Genomic DNA, 14,627 nt, shown 5'->3' with positions numbered 1-14,627 from the left:
GGCGGGAGGTGCCAGGATTGGTAAGGGGCAAAAGACAGTGGTATAAACAGGAACTACTGATAGAAAAGGCCCCAGTCTACGTCTGCTGACAAGCAGGCTGGCAGGGCCCCATGTGCAGTCTTCAAATATTGAGGGGAAGAACACATGGAAGAGAAAACCAACTTAACGGTGTCCATCGAAGGGGGCAGAACACGGAACGAGCGGAATGGTGCCCTTTGCGTGCAACTGTTACCGTCTTAACAACGTCATGGTCTAAAGCCTCTTTCACACTAACCTCTCTGTGCTTCAGTTTCTCCTCCGGGAAATGGGACCGATGATAATAGTAAGTAACCATAACACTACCTCCTTCCCAGGGCGGTGGCGAGGATTAAGTGGGAGACTGTGGGCATGCTCGGAGCAGAGCCCAGCACGGACCGCTCCAGAAGCGAATGCTGCCAGCTCTGCTGCTGCTGTATTGTTTCCCGGACTGAGAGTGAGCCCAGCTGGCTGTGAACAGTGACCGGTGCCCTCCGTGTGCCCAGCACCCTCCCTGCCACACAGCAGGTGCCAGCTCAGGCTCACGGCGTCACAGGGACGTGAAGGCCCACAGCAAGGTGCTCTGGGGAGATTATTCCCGGTACTTAGCGATGAGCCGTCATCCTCGCGGTGTTAAATGTCCAGCGGGCTGAGGTCGCTCAGAAATAGACTGAGCGTTCTGGCGGGGATGTGTGGGCCGGCCGGTTGGGCCACGTGCCCTGCAGGTGGTAGGGGTCCATCAGCGGGACACCCCATTACCCATCTCCTCCTTACCCAGGGGCCCTGGGCCAGGACAGCCACCTGGCAGGGGAGAGGCAAGGATCACCCCTCCACACACACACTTTTCATGGGACCCTCCCCACCCTGCTCCCCCCCGGACAGCGGGGGGCCCTGCCAAGCCTTGATGCAAATAGTGCTCGACTTCCTGGGCTAAAATCACATCTCGAGTCAATTTTCATAAAATGTGGTGACAGATTTAGGTGCTGGGAAGATGGAGCTTTCTCAGAAGGCATTAAAATGACCTAAACAGTTAAAATCAGCTGAACCCGGCAGCCAGGGGCTGCGAGAAGAGCTCTCATCTTTCTGCGGCCTGTGCGAGCTGAGCCGGGGTCAGGCCCTGCCTGGGGGAGCCCTGGGCTCGCACTTGACCCCGCTGGTCAAGGGATGCATCTCCAGCCGAGATTCCGCCAGCAGATGCTTGCAGTGAGCCCGTGGTGGCAACTGCTTTCTGTTTGCCCACAAAGGCGGTCTTCCATCCCGGGGCCAGGCCACAGGGAGGGGCCCGGATTCTTCTCTATGTTCTCCATTCCTGAGGCTTTCCTCTGGGGTCACACAGAGAATCGGCCAGAAGTAGGACCTCGATATGTGTGAGTGCATCTTCTCTTTTCCCAAATAGCGTGAAGCCTGCGTGCGGGGGGCGGGGGGAGGGGGGGCACTGCCACCCCAAACGCCCCACAGTGACATGTCGGTGACTTGGAATTAAACTTACTTGACAAGCATCCATGTGGGAAAGAATTCTCTTCCATGAAAAGTGCCCCCTGGCTGCAGGGCAGCTGAGAGACGCCCTGATCAGCAGAGTCAGGGAACCCAGGGCCGAAAGGCTTGCCCAAGGAAGCTTGTCCTGCTTCACCAACTTACTACCCAAGCCCAGACAGTGTCAGGTTCCTGAGGAATGGGCGCCCAAACCTAAATGCCTTCGTCCTGCCATTTCCTCACAAATGTCTTGTTTCTTTGCCTAAAAAATGTAAAAAGACGGCTGGTTCATCATTTCGGAGCGCGCCATCGCTTACGGCCTGCCATGCACACGCCAAGCCGGTATTTCTCCTGTTCATCTGGTCTTGTGCCAATTTTATTGGGAGTCCAAGAACTCAAGAGGGAGGGGGCGGGGCAGGGGGGTTTCTCCCCTCCCCCCCGCAACAGTACCTGTGGCTGAGCCCTGCCACTCACCCCTGAAGGCTGGACACGGGGCTGATGGTCTCTCGGACACGGGGTCAGTCTCCTTGACCTCTGGAGACCCTCCTGCTCTGAACTCTGACCCCAGGGCCCCCACCTCTTCCTGTATCATTCAGCCCGCACCCTGAATGCCAGCCTCGCTCACCTGCTCCATGTCTGCTCGGGCGTCTCCACTCGCGCTTCTGGACCCACCCCTGCCCTCTCCACCCCGATCTGTGCCCGGAGGCTGACCAGTGTCGACCGCATCAACGTTCCCCACCCCCAGGTCTGCCTGTGGGTCCACCAATGGGCGCAGGCAGAGAGCAGAGGTAGGGAGGGAGTGAGGCTCCCCGGGCTGACCTTGTCCCTCCACTGGGGGCTCCTGCTCCTGTCCTGAAGCCCCCTTACCCCTCAGGCTGTCCACTGCCGCCGCCTCATGATTCATCACCCCCACCGGCTTCCCAAAAACCTGCCCACTGTTTTATAACATCCATCCCCAGCTACCCCGAACCAGGACTGGCCTCTCACTCCATCCACCCCCCGAACCGTTGCTGCAGGGCCCCTGTGCCGTGTCCCCCCCACTCCCCCCACCCCGCATCCCCAGCTCCACTGAAGCCCAGCTCCCCGGGGGACACTCCCACTGCAGCGGGGTCTAGCGCCCTGGCTCAGCCCCCTGAGGCCCGTCCTGTCCCTCAGAGAATGAGGAGGTTGATCCCTGAAGTTCCCTCTGACCTACATCCTCCCCTTCTCTACACACGCACTCCTTAGCCAGAGGGCTGTGTTCAATCAAATCCCATTTAAAAACCCAGTGAACTATTAACACGGCTGTAACTCTCCCCTCTGAACTCCCATTCTCTCTGCACCGATACCACTCGCGCTTCCTGGCAGGATTATTCACGCCTGTGACGCTCCCCTGCCTGGCTGCCAACCCCCTGGTTCCGCTGCTCTCCTGCCCGGCTCCCTCTCCCCGCCACCCGCACCTGGGCTGTTGCCCGGCAGCCCATCAATGCCTCCTGTTGCAAATATTGACTGAAACAGGGCTGTGCCCGGCAAGGCTCCGGACGATGCTGCTCAATGATATTTACCGAGCAGTGACTACGCCCCAGGCACACCACGCCCCATCTTGCTCCCTTCCCACCACAGGCCTGCAGGGTAGGTGCGAACCCCATGTTACATGTGCGGAAACTGAGGCACAGACAGGCTAAGCCACTTGCCTGAGGCCCCACCTCCAGAAAAGGCTGGAGCCAGGATCACAGCGCAGGTGCAGCTGACACAAGCCCCACATCTGCCCCCTGCGGTGCCCGTGCCACAGCCAGTGCCAGCACAGCCCCAGCCCCAGTCCCAGACCCAGCCTCAGCCCCAGCCCCAGCGCCAGCACAGCCCCAGCCTCAGCCCCAGCCTCAGCCCCAGCTCCAGCCTCAGCCCCAGCCCCAGCCACAGCCCCAGCCCCAGCCCCAGCCCCAGCCTCAGCCCCAGCCTCAGCCCCAGCCCCAGCCCCAGCCTCAGCCTCAGCGCCAGCCCCAGCCCCAGCCACAGCCTCAGCCCCAGCCTCAGCCCCAGCCCCAGCCCAGCCCCAGCCACAGCCCCAGCTCTGCCCCAGCCCCAGCCCCGAGTGGACACTGGCCAGGCTGGAGGAGAGTGCCATTCGGAAGCGCACACCCCCTCTTTCCTGAATGAATCACCCGCTTTCTGTGAAGCTTGGCCCGAAGGCCTCAGAAGTAATTAGTCCCTTTAAACCGGCTCACGGCTTCCCCGCGATGGGGTCCACGCTCTAATTGGCGCGGTCTTGGAGAGAGTGAAAATGTAAACAGCCCAGCGCTGTGCCTACCCCCCGCCCCCCACCCCACCTGCAGGCATTTCCCAGACACTTTATGGGTGAACGGCAGCCCTTTGGCCACTTGCTCCCGCCACACCGAGGGGTCGGGGGCAGGGAGGAGGGGCCCTGGCCGCCCACCCATGAGGACGATGAGGGTGGGGACAAGGCCTGAGGTCCTGAAGTTTCCTGGCTGGTCTCCCCCTCACCATGTCATCGGGGAGGGACTCCCCGGTTCTGGCAGAGCCTGAAGCCAGGCTGAGGGGCTGGGACTTGATTCAGAGCGGTGGGGAGGCATGAAGATTAGTGGGCAGGGGGTTCACCTAACCGACCGCTCACACTGGTCAGGACCCGGACGGCTGCCGGGGAGGGACACGGTGCTGGGGGCCATGCCCACGGCTGTCAGGGCACGAGATCACTTCTTCTGAGGTGGTTGTGTCCCCCTCAGATGGGGGCTCCCCGAGGGCAGGGCTGTGTCCCCCTCAGACTGGGGCTCCCTGAGGGCAGGGCTGTGTCCCCTCAGACTGGGGCTCCCTGAGGACAGGGCTGTGTCCCCCTCAGACGGGGGCTCCCCGAGGGCAGGAACTTTCCAGTCTTCCCCTGGACTCTTCCTGTAGCAGCGGGGACGAGTCCTCCCTCTGCACACCTCACTCTCCTTCCCTCGGGCTCAGAGGCTGCAGTTATGAACATGGGGGGAGGGGGGGCTGTCTCCAGAGTCAGGTGACTGCCATCAGGGACAAGCAGACTCCCACCAGGACCAGGCTGGTGTCTGGGTGGGGAAGGGCGGGACCTACCTCCCTCCACTGCTTGTTCTCCATCCCTTGAGTATACATGACGCACACTGTGGGGAGAGGAGGAAAAGGGGTTAACATGCCACACAGGCCAGGAGAAGGGGTGTCCCTGTGCAGAGGGCCCTGGAGGGGCGGGGCCTCGGGGGCGGGGCCTCGGGAGGGCGGGGCCTCGGGAGAGTGGGCCTGGGTGGCAGGGTGGGGTCTGGGGCATCCTCAGCTTGGAGAAGGGGGCCTAGAGCATCCGTGTGCCTGGGAGGAGGGCCCTCTGGGGAGGGGGTCAGGGCCGTTGGCATCTCAGCCTAAGCAAGTGTGCAGCAGGCAGGCAGGTGGGCATGAGGGGCGACTTGGTGGCAGAGGGGTGGCAGGAGAGCACCTGAAACCCCCGTCATCCCTAGGGCTCAGGGCAGCCTGTCACTGTCACCAGCCCCCGCACCGCTGGGCTCGGAGGAGGCCCGTGGCCTGCGTGAGGCCACATACTTGAGTGGCACTTCTCTGGGCTAGAACCCTGGGCTCCAAAATCAGGGCTCGGTCCCCTGGACCACAGCCAACTGGGGTTCTTAAATGTACTGGTTTCCCCGGTTCTGGAAACTTTGGGCCCTGAAACGCTGACCCGCCCAACCTGCTCGGTTGTGTTGAGGCTTCACAAGTGTGGGGGTTGGGGAGGGCCAGCCGCCCAGCCCTTTCTCAGACAGTGTTCGCGAGAGCAGCCTGGGCCGGCACAGGGTGCCCTGACGCTCAGCGAGGACTCAGGGGCTGGCCGCTGCCACTGTTACTATGTCAGAGCAGGACTTACGTGGGTCAGACTTGGAAAACATGTCTTTGTCCAAAAGGTTCCTGCAAGAAGGGGAGAGAGGAGGAGTTAGCAGAACCCAGGAGGGGGCCTCGGGGGATCAGGGCCTCTTGAGGCCCGAAGCCGCCTCCGTTTGTTTGGCTCATTGCAGCCCACAGGGCGAGCAGGGGGGTCCTCGGCTCAGCTGCCTACGGGTGCGGCTCCCCACCACCCACCCCACCTTTCACACACGCTGGCGCCCTGGGTCCCTCAGCCCCTCGCTCTTGGGCCACATCGCTCTTTGCCCAATGTCTTGGCCTCGACTAGAAACTCCTCTTACCGCATCTCTGTCTTTTAACAAATAAAATCAAGCTGTCAAAACGCATCCATCCAGGGTCCTATTCTCTCAGGGCCCTACTTACAACCAGTTGATTCCGCCATCTCCTCTGTGCTGACGGACTAATGAACTATCCCTCCCAGGGATGCAGACCCATCTGGTCAAGGCCTCAGCTGACACACGACCCTGCTAATCAGGTTGAGGGCATCCAGCCAGATGATGGACCACGTTGGGGGAGTGAGAGGCCTTTGACAGGTGTGAGCCCTCCTGCCTGCCTCTGTGCACTCAGCTCGGCCCACAGAGCCGCAGGGGATGGGCCAGGTGTCGGGCCAGGCACTGGGCTAAGTGCTCTGCAGGCAGCAGCTGCCCTCAGGGTCAGTCCTGGGCAGGCATCCTCCCATCTTACAGATGTGGAAGCAGAGGCACAGGGGGATCGGGCAAGGGCCTGTCCTGCACATCTGTGCACCAAGTTCACAAGGACCTGCTGCTGGCAGGAAGCAACGCGGGAAGTCCCTCGAACCCTCTGAGCTGTTTCCTCACTTGTACAATGCAGACAAGTGCCAGCCTCCAAGGTGGTGGCTGCCCTGGGCTGCCTCCTCAGCCCCCCCTGGCCCTGCACCCACACATGGTTTCCTCCTGCCGCTCTCCGGGGCCTTCTCTGGCTGGGGGACTGCAAACACCAGGAAGTTTTCGCTCCGAGGGCAGCCCTCAACCAATGGTGGGCAGGAGTTGGGACATAAACACTGGCTTCCTCACTCTCCTCCCCACACCCACCCCTGAGGCATGCTCCAGTCTCCCAGAGCCCAGGAAACCTGCTCATTACAGAGCCCCCATGCCCCATTCCCTGAAGCCCCCCTGCCTGCTGGAGCTGCCCCCCCCCCCCCCCCCCCCCCCCGCTTTTCACACTGCCCTAACGGTAAGCTCTGCCCCGGCCAGCCATCTCAGCCTGTCCCCCCTCCCTCCCAGATGCCGGGGTCACCTCCCCTGTCTCCTCTCCATTCCCACACTCCCCCAGGGCCTCTGTGCCCCCTGAACCCCTTTCCCAAAGAGGAGAGACACTCAGCACGCTCTGTGTGGCTTCCTAACAGCCAACCCCAAATGTCAGAGCTGATGGCCCCTGAGGAGGGAGCAGGGGCCCAGGGCAGGGAGTGGCCACTCCCCACAGCAAGCAGTGGGAGACAGAAAGGTCTGGAACAGTGGTTCTCAACCTTCTGGCCCAGTGGTCGGCAAACTTTGGCTCGCGAGCCACATGCGGCTCTTTAGCCCCTTGAGTGTGGCTCTTCCACAAAATACCACGTGTGGGCACGCACGTACAGTACGATTGAAACTTCGTGGCCCATGCGCAGAAGTTGGTATTTTGTAGAAGAGCCACACTCAAGGGGCCAAAGAGCCGCATGTGGCTCTCGTGAGCTGCAGTTTGCCGACCACTGTTCTGGCCCTTTAAATACAGTTCCTCATGTTGTGACCCAACCATAAAATTATTTTCGTTGTTACTTCATAACTGTAATGTTGCTACTGTTATGAATCGTAATGTAAATATCTGATATGCAGGATGGTCTTAGGCGACCCCTGTGAAAGGGTCGTTCGACCCCCAAAGGGGTCGAGACCCACAGGTTGAGAACCGCTGGTCTAGGAGCTCTGACCCTGCGTCCGCATCACCAGAACCATCAGGAGCGACAGCTTGTCTGGGCAACTTGACCCCACACTCAACTCAATTGCCCTGACTTGGGAACCAAAGGCCTACTGACAGACAGACAGACAGACAGACAGCTGTAGTAGCAACCTGGCATGAGCACATGGCATCCCCCGCTGCCTGGGGCGGCCCCAGATTGTGCTCATGAGTCACTCAGCCCCAGTCCTCACAGATTCCCAGAGATGTTTCTGAGAGGGGTCCCCAAATCCCCACCCTCCGCTCCAGTCTCTCCCCAGTGGCACACAACCCCTCTGCTGGCCCCACCGCCCCTCCACCAGCCTGCTCCCAGCCAGCTGTCACTCTGGCAACCGTCTGACAAAGCCCCCAGCCCTGGCAGTGAGCACCAGAGGAAGTGATGCGCGAGGCAGCTCTGAAAGGTAGGTAGCAGGGGCTGCAGGGCAGAGACCACTACAGATGCTCACCCCACGAGGCAGGCGGGCCTGTCCCTGGGCTGACCTTGCCCTCGTGCAGTGTGCTGGGCTTGGAGGCAGGAGCGTCCGTCTTGATTTAAACCAGAGACACCATGCCTTAGCCCCGAAGAGGGCTCCACGGTGGTGGAACCCGGGGCAGGGTGAGGAGCGGGAAAGTGAGAAGAGGGCTGGGGGCGGGACTTCTCTCCCGGAGCGCGTGTCCTCTTTGAATGCTGTCATGAAGCTCTGTCTCTTATATAAAAGGCTGGTGGCCGTCAGGCCGTCATGACCAAACGAACAGCGGCTCTCGCGGGGGGCGGGGCGGGGCATGAGCTACTAGTGCTGGAGACCTACGAGCCACAGAAGGTGGGGCAGCAAGCTACTAGCAGCGATGGGCGAGGCGGCCACCTGAGCTACTTGTGCATGATTTCGTGCACACTGGGCCTCTGGTAATTATATAAAACCCTGGAATGGTCGAGCTGGAAGGGCCCAGCTCGGGGTGGATGAAGGCAGACCAGCTTCGGTGGCTCCCTGCCCAGTGACCTCAGGCCTCTCACTGCACCCTGGGCCACGCAGCCAAGAGTAATGCCCAGCTCTGCCCTCCACGCTGCTGAGGTCATCCTTCCAGACCCACTCCTATCCTTCCTGCTCCATGGAGCCTGTCCTGGGGCTTCCCCTGCACATGACCAGCAGCCGGCTCCTCTCCTGCCCTGAGCTCTCTGGCTGTGTGTGCAGCCTCTGGCTGGGACTCAGCACGCCCGGGCTGCACAGCAGGGCTCATCTGCCTCTCCCGCTGGTGTGCGCTCCTCCAGGACAGCTACCCCGCCTCTGCCTCGGGCCAGCCCAGCCCCGACACAGAGCAGGGGCCTGGCAAACAGGGTGGGTGAAGGCAGACCACAGCCAGATGGGTGAGCGAGGCCCTTGTCTCCTGACTGGCGAGGCACCTGGCCATAAGCAGGGGAGCCCCAAAGCTTCCTCTTAGCTCAAGAGCCTAATGGTTAAGTGCATGGGCTGCAGCCAGACATGCTGGGTCCACATCCCAGATCTGGACAAGTTCCTTGCCTTCCTTGTGCCTCGGTTTCCCCATCTGTAAAGTGGGGCTAAAAGCAGCTCCTCCCCCAGGACAGCTGTGGGCAGTGAGGCTTGTCAGATGTCAGTCATGCTGGGCCAGGTGCTGAGCAGAGCAGTCACGCCCACATGGGTGCTCGGGCTCACTTGGGGACCAAGGAGACAGGACGGCTGACAGAGCCACCTCTGCCTCACCAGCCCCTGTGCCCCAACGTGCACACACAGTCCCCGCCCCCTGTGCAGTGGCTGCTGAGTGCCCCCCTGGCTAGGACCGCCCCGTCACCCCAGCCTCGGGCGTCCCCTTGGCCTCTCTTTCTGGGGGACCCTCCAGCCCTCTGTGACCCCTCACCTCATCCCCACCGTCTGCCTGTGGGCCTCTCACTTCTTGGGCCTCCTCCCTCTCCCACGATCAGAAGGCAGATTCTGGGCCCATTCCTGGAGTCTGATTGTGTAGGTCTGGGCAGGGCCCCAGAAGCCATGTTTAAATAAGACACACACACGCGCGCACACACACACACGCCTGCACACACATGCACACACCTGCACATCCGCACGCACACTGTCCCGATAACTGTAATCCAGATACCACACGTCAGGACTCTTGGTCTTTGGGCCTCAGTTTCCCCACTGCAACAACATCCTCCTCTCACACGAGCCTCCCCTGATCCACGGGGGCCCCTGAGGCTCAGGGAGGGGGAGGGACGTGCCCACAGGCAGCAGCAGTGAGAGGCTGAGGGGAGGCACCAGGCTCTCCACCCAGGCAGGCCCCGGGCACAGGCAGACCCCACACGCGTTTTCTCCACCTTCGGCCTCTGGGAGCTCAAAGAGACATTTTCCAACGGGCAAATGTATTTCCCCCAAAGAGCACGAAACCCTCAGCTGTCCGCGCGCAGCCTGGAAATTGGCTTCTTTTGTTCCTCAGATCAAGGCCAGGGAAACAGCGCTGAGGCCCGGCCTCTCTGCTCTCCCCCAGGAAGCCCTTCCAGGGCCTGGAGCGAGGACCCGGCTGCCTGTGAGGTCACAGTCCCAGCAAAGGGAGCGGCCGGAGAGGCGGGGGCCAGGGAGGGAGCCTGTGTGCCACCCTCCCTTCCGGGACATCCGAAATGTTGAGAGTAGGAGCGATCAGAGAGGGGAAGAGAGTCCTGTCCTCAGGGAGCCCCAGTCTGAGGGGGACACGGCCCTGTCCTCAGGGAGCCCCAGTCTGAGGGGACACGGCCCTGCCCTCAGGGAGCCCCAGTCTGAGGGGGACACAGCCCTGTCCTCAGGGAGCCCCAGTCTGAGGGGACATGGCCCTGCCCTCAGGGAGCCCCAGTCTGAGGGGGACACAGCCCTGTCCTCAGGGAGCCCCCATCTGAGGGGGACATGGCCCTGCCCTCAGGGAGCCCCAGTATGAGGGGGACACAGCCTGTCCTCAGGGAGCCCCAGTATGAGGGGGACACAGCCTGTCCTCAGGGAGCCCCAGTATGAGGGGGACACAGCCTGTCCTCAGGGAGCCCCAGTCTGAGGGACACAGCCCTGTCCTCAGGGAGCCCCAGTCTGAGGGGGACACGGCCCTGTCCTCAGGGAGCCCCGTCGGAGACCCATTTGCTCCTGGGCTGAGTGGCCGGGGACCCATAGCACATCCCTGTGTGTCTGCGGCCCCCCGCGGGGATGCTGAGCAGGGACCTGGCTCCCGCAGGAAGAAGCGCGGGAAGAGCGCCGCCCTCAGCTACCGGCCACAGACAAGGCCACAGGTGCCCTTGCCCACATGCCCAGCTGGCAGTGCCGCCTTCCTGCTGGCTGAGCGGACGGGACAGGTGAGCCAGGAGGCCCACAGAGACCCCTGAGCCTGAGGGGCCCGCAAGCAACACCCCATTTCTCTATGGAGCAGTCCCACACCAAGCATCTGGCCAGCCCCCGCGGCAGGCAAAGAGGATGGCAGAGGCATGATCTAACCTGCACCAACTCCTCTGCTGGGCACGTGACCTGGGACCCCCTATTCACCCTACACACCAGTGCCAGGAGGCGGATGCCACCCCCTGCTACAGGCAAGACATTTGGGCCTGAGTCGTGCCCAGTCACCCAGCTTGCCAGGCGGCACCGATGGAACTCTGAAGCCCAGGGCCATTTGGGGAGCGTCCGGGTTACCAAGCCCAGGTCCCCCACGGCCCCCCGGCCAGCTGTGCTCCTCACTTCCCCTCTCCTGCCCCGGCCTCCTCAGGGCTGCTCCCTAGGAAGAGAACCAGAACCAGAGGCTCCCCGCCCCCCTCCCCCCCCCCCCCCCCGCCCGGCTCCTGTCCTCGCAGGCAGGAGTCCGAGGCAAGGCTCTGAGGGAGCGGGAGGAGAGGGCCCTTGGCAGCCAGCCCCTGGCACTGGCCCATCTCCCCTTTCAGATCCCGCCCTCACGTACGCTGTCTCCCTGCCAAGGTCTAAAAGGCAATTTCCCCGTGGCTTAGCGAGCGCTCCTTCCCAGGCTATCTGCATTTCTATAATTATTAATTATTGTCCTAATTGTCCCTCCCGTGCTGCATGACCAAGGAGGCCTCAGACGCAGCCACGCTGCAGTCTCCGGGCCACACGGTAACTCTGTGCCCCTGGACGAGCTGCTCGACCTCCGTCTCCTCACCTGTGCTGGGGTCACAGGCCAGCCCTGCGCAGCTGTTGGGGAGCCAAGCGTTCAAAACAGAAATATAGGAAGCGCGCGCGGTTCCTCTCCCGGTCCCATTCATCACGTCCTTAAGGTTTCTACTTCAAAAACGCATCCCAAATCCGTCCACCCTTCCTCACGCCACAGCACCGTTGTCTCTCACCTGGACGCTCCAGAGGCCTCCTGCCTCGCCCTGTGCTTCAATCCCTGCCCCTCCCCTCCCTCCACCGGTCAATTCCCTGAGGCTACCCAGAGGACATTTTTAGAAGGCCCATCAGATCACATTACTCCTGTTTAACCCCGCCCCAAACAGAATAATAACAATTGTTCTATTACTATTAGGATAATAAATCAAACTCCTTAGCATGGATCTGCACCCCCCATTTCCGCTCTGACCTCGTCCTCTTCCACTCCTCTCTGGGGAGTCACACTGCTCCAGCCACACTACCCTCCTGTGGTTTTGCAAGGATGCCAAGGTCTTTGCTGCCACTGGGCCTTTGCACTTGCTGTCTCTCTATCTGAACCACCCTCTCTCCAGATCCTCCTCCAGGTGGCTGTCTCACCCACTGGCTCAGTGTCACCTGCCCATCCTGTCTAAAGCATCCCCAACAACCACAAACTTATTTGCAGAGCACTTACCCCTATCAGACATTATTTCACACACACAAATAAAATGTGTATATCCCAGCCAGTGTGGCTCAGAGGTTTGAGCAGCAACCTATGAACCAGGAGGTCACGGTTCAATTCCTGTCAGGGCACATGCCCAGGTTGCAGGCTGGATCCGCGTGCAGGAGGCGGTTAATTAGTGATTCTCTTTCATCATTGATCTATCTCTCTCTCTCTCTCTCTCTCTCTCTCTCTCTCTCCCTTCGTCTCTGAAATCAATACAAATATTTTTTAAATGTGTGTATTTGTTTATATTCCCCACCACCAATGCCAATGTGAGTTCTGAGAGGAGAGAGCTTATCTATCTTGTTCACACTATATCCTCAGCACTTTGAACTGTGCTCGGCACAGAGAAGCCTCTCAGGAGCAAATGAGGATTCGTATCAATTATCAAAAGAATGGATGTGTCAGTAGCGACCAGTTATTGGTACCCATCATTGTTATTGAGTTTAGTGAGCACATTCCACTTTATACAGGACTTCGCAAACATAATCTCTTTTGTCTTCATAACAATCCTACAGGAAGTTAACAGGACCAGTATTTCCCCCATTTTACAGATGGAGAGACTGAGGTAGAGAACTTAAACGACCAGGCGGAGGTTTCAGAGAAGGTAAATGAGGAAGTTGCATTGACTTCCAGTGTCCTGCCCAGAATTCTTCAGGACCGAAGGGCATAAAGCTATCCTATCAGCACCTTCAGGCACTGCGCTAGGTCAGCAGAGGGGAGTAATATTAGGGGACAGAGGCCCCTTGCAATGTTTTGAAATCCCACTAAGTCATTTTTTTGCTCAGGAAACTGTCAGGAAGAGAGGTAGTCAGGGTTCCAGCTAAGCTGAGCTGGATCATCCATCGGTCACCTAACACTGGCTTCCACTGACTGCAGGGAAATCCAAGGAGTCAGTCCCAGAGGCCCCCTAGGCCCCTGAACCCCAGGAGCCCAAGCAGCCTGTGGGTCACGTGGACCACCTCCTTGTGGCAGAGTCCATGGCTGTCAGCAGCAGCATTCCCCTCTCTTCCTGCTGACCGAACCCCCATCGCTTCAGGTATTGTGTACCCCCCCCACCCCCTGCCAGTTTATATATTAAAACACTAACCCCCCAATGAGATGGTGTTTGAGATGAGCCTTTGGAAGGTAATTAGGGTTATTTGAGGTTGTAGGGTGGGATTACGATGGGATTAGTGGCCTGAAAAAGACACACCGGAGAGCGGAGAGCGTGCTGTCCCTTCTCTCTCTGCCATGTAAGAACACAGCAGGAAGGCGGCCCCCTGAGGCCAGGAAGAGCATGTTCCCCAGGACCCAAGCGTGCTGGCGACCCACTCACCGTCTTGGACGTCCGTTCGCAGGTTTGTGATAAATACATTTCTGTTGTTTGAGCCAGCAACACTTTGTTATGGCAGCCCGAGCTGACTATGAGACCCAGCTTTGGCCATGGAAATGGAAGGGGAAGTCTGCTGAGATCTTTTGGGAGGGATTGTGCTTCCCTGATCAAAAGAACTTTTCAAGGAGAGGCCTTTGGCCCGATGTCTTGCCTCCTGTCTTTGGATGTGGCTGTGATGCCTGGGACAGGCAGCCTTTTTGCAATAACGAGGCACACAGTTGGATAATGGCCGAGTACAAAGACAGCTGGGTCCTTGCTGGCAGAGTGAGCTGACAAACCATCAGATAACCTCCCTCCAGACTCACTGTGATCTGAGCAAAATAAATGTACTCAGGGTTTGAATCACTATTACACTTCCTGTTACCTACAGCCTACGTATTCCTAACTGAACCTGACTCCTCCATGCCCTGTGGCTTTACAGCCTTCTCCTCACCTCCTCCCACCCTCTCTTCCCAATGGCAGGCCATCTCCAGCGCTGGCTGTGGTTCTGAGCAGGGAGGTCTGTGGGCTGGGGAAGGAGAGACAGTCGGGTGCCTGGAAGGCAGGCTGCCACCCCGTGACTCTCCGGTCTCTGCTCCTCGGAGATTCCTCCAGGTCTAGGTTTGTGTCCCAGAGCCAGAGGCATTCTTGAGCAAGAAAAAAACCTCCCAACCCTGGAAAGAAAACACCTAATTCTTGGTCACAGGGTGGGGACCAAGGCCCCTACCAGGGTCTTCTTGGAGACCCCATTCCAGCCGTGAAGCTGTGAGATTTGAGGAAACTGAATTTGCACCCCCCCCCCCCTTTCCGAAGCATACTAAATGTGTAACCCCAGCAGGTGCCTTTATCCCCTCTAAGCCCTGGTTTCCCAATCAGCAAAAAGGGAACAGCTAGCGACCTCACAGCATTGCCGTAAGTCTAGGAAGATACATAGTGAGGTAGGGAGGGGTCTGAGGCGGCCCTAGATTCCGGCCCCTGTGCACAAGCCTGCACGGCCCCCGCCCCTGAGTGCGGGTGGGGCCTGGGAGTAGGATGGAGTCCGCACTCCTGTGACTACTGTTACCTCATATAAGACTGTCCAGCGGACGGGGGAGGACTCTCTGCAGGCTTCGAAGAATAAGCTGTCCTGCTAGGAGCTGCGGGTGGCCCC

General features: G+C 59.8%; 1 protein-coding gene across 2 annotated transcripts in view; it reads right to left on the bottom strand.

Moving 5' to 3' along the window:
• The window catches only part of CPNE5 (copine 5), an 83,035-nt gene that overhangs the window by 63,601 nt on the left and 4,807 nt on the right, over positions 1–14,627 (bottom strand). For both annotated transcript variants that reach the window (XM_070418675.1, XM_070418676.1), the window contains exons 2-3: positions 5,345–5,385; positions 4,555–4,601 (exon numbers count right to left, since the gene is read on the bottom strand). In XM_070418675.1, the coding sequence (XP_070274776.1) occupies positions 4,555–4,601; positions 5,345–5,385 (88 nt within the window). The remainder of the gene's footprint in view (positions 1–4,554; positions 4,602–5,344; positions 5,386–14,627) is intronic.

Source organism: Myotis yumanensis, unplaced genomic scaffold, assembly GCF_028538775.1.
Source record: "Myotis yumanensis isolate MYYU_CA2020_CCGP unplaced genomic scaffold, mMyoYum1.0.hap1 SCAF_6, whole genome shotgun sequence".
In the NCBI taxonomy this organism is placed as follows: Eukaryota; Metazoa; Chordata; class Mammalia; order Chiroptera; family Vespertilionidae; genus Myotis; species Myotis yumanensis.
The sequence above is the reverse complement of the archived record's forward strand: the minus strand, read 5'-3'. Positions and strand labels throughout refer to the sequence as shown.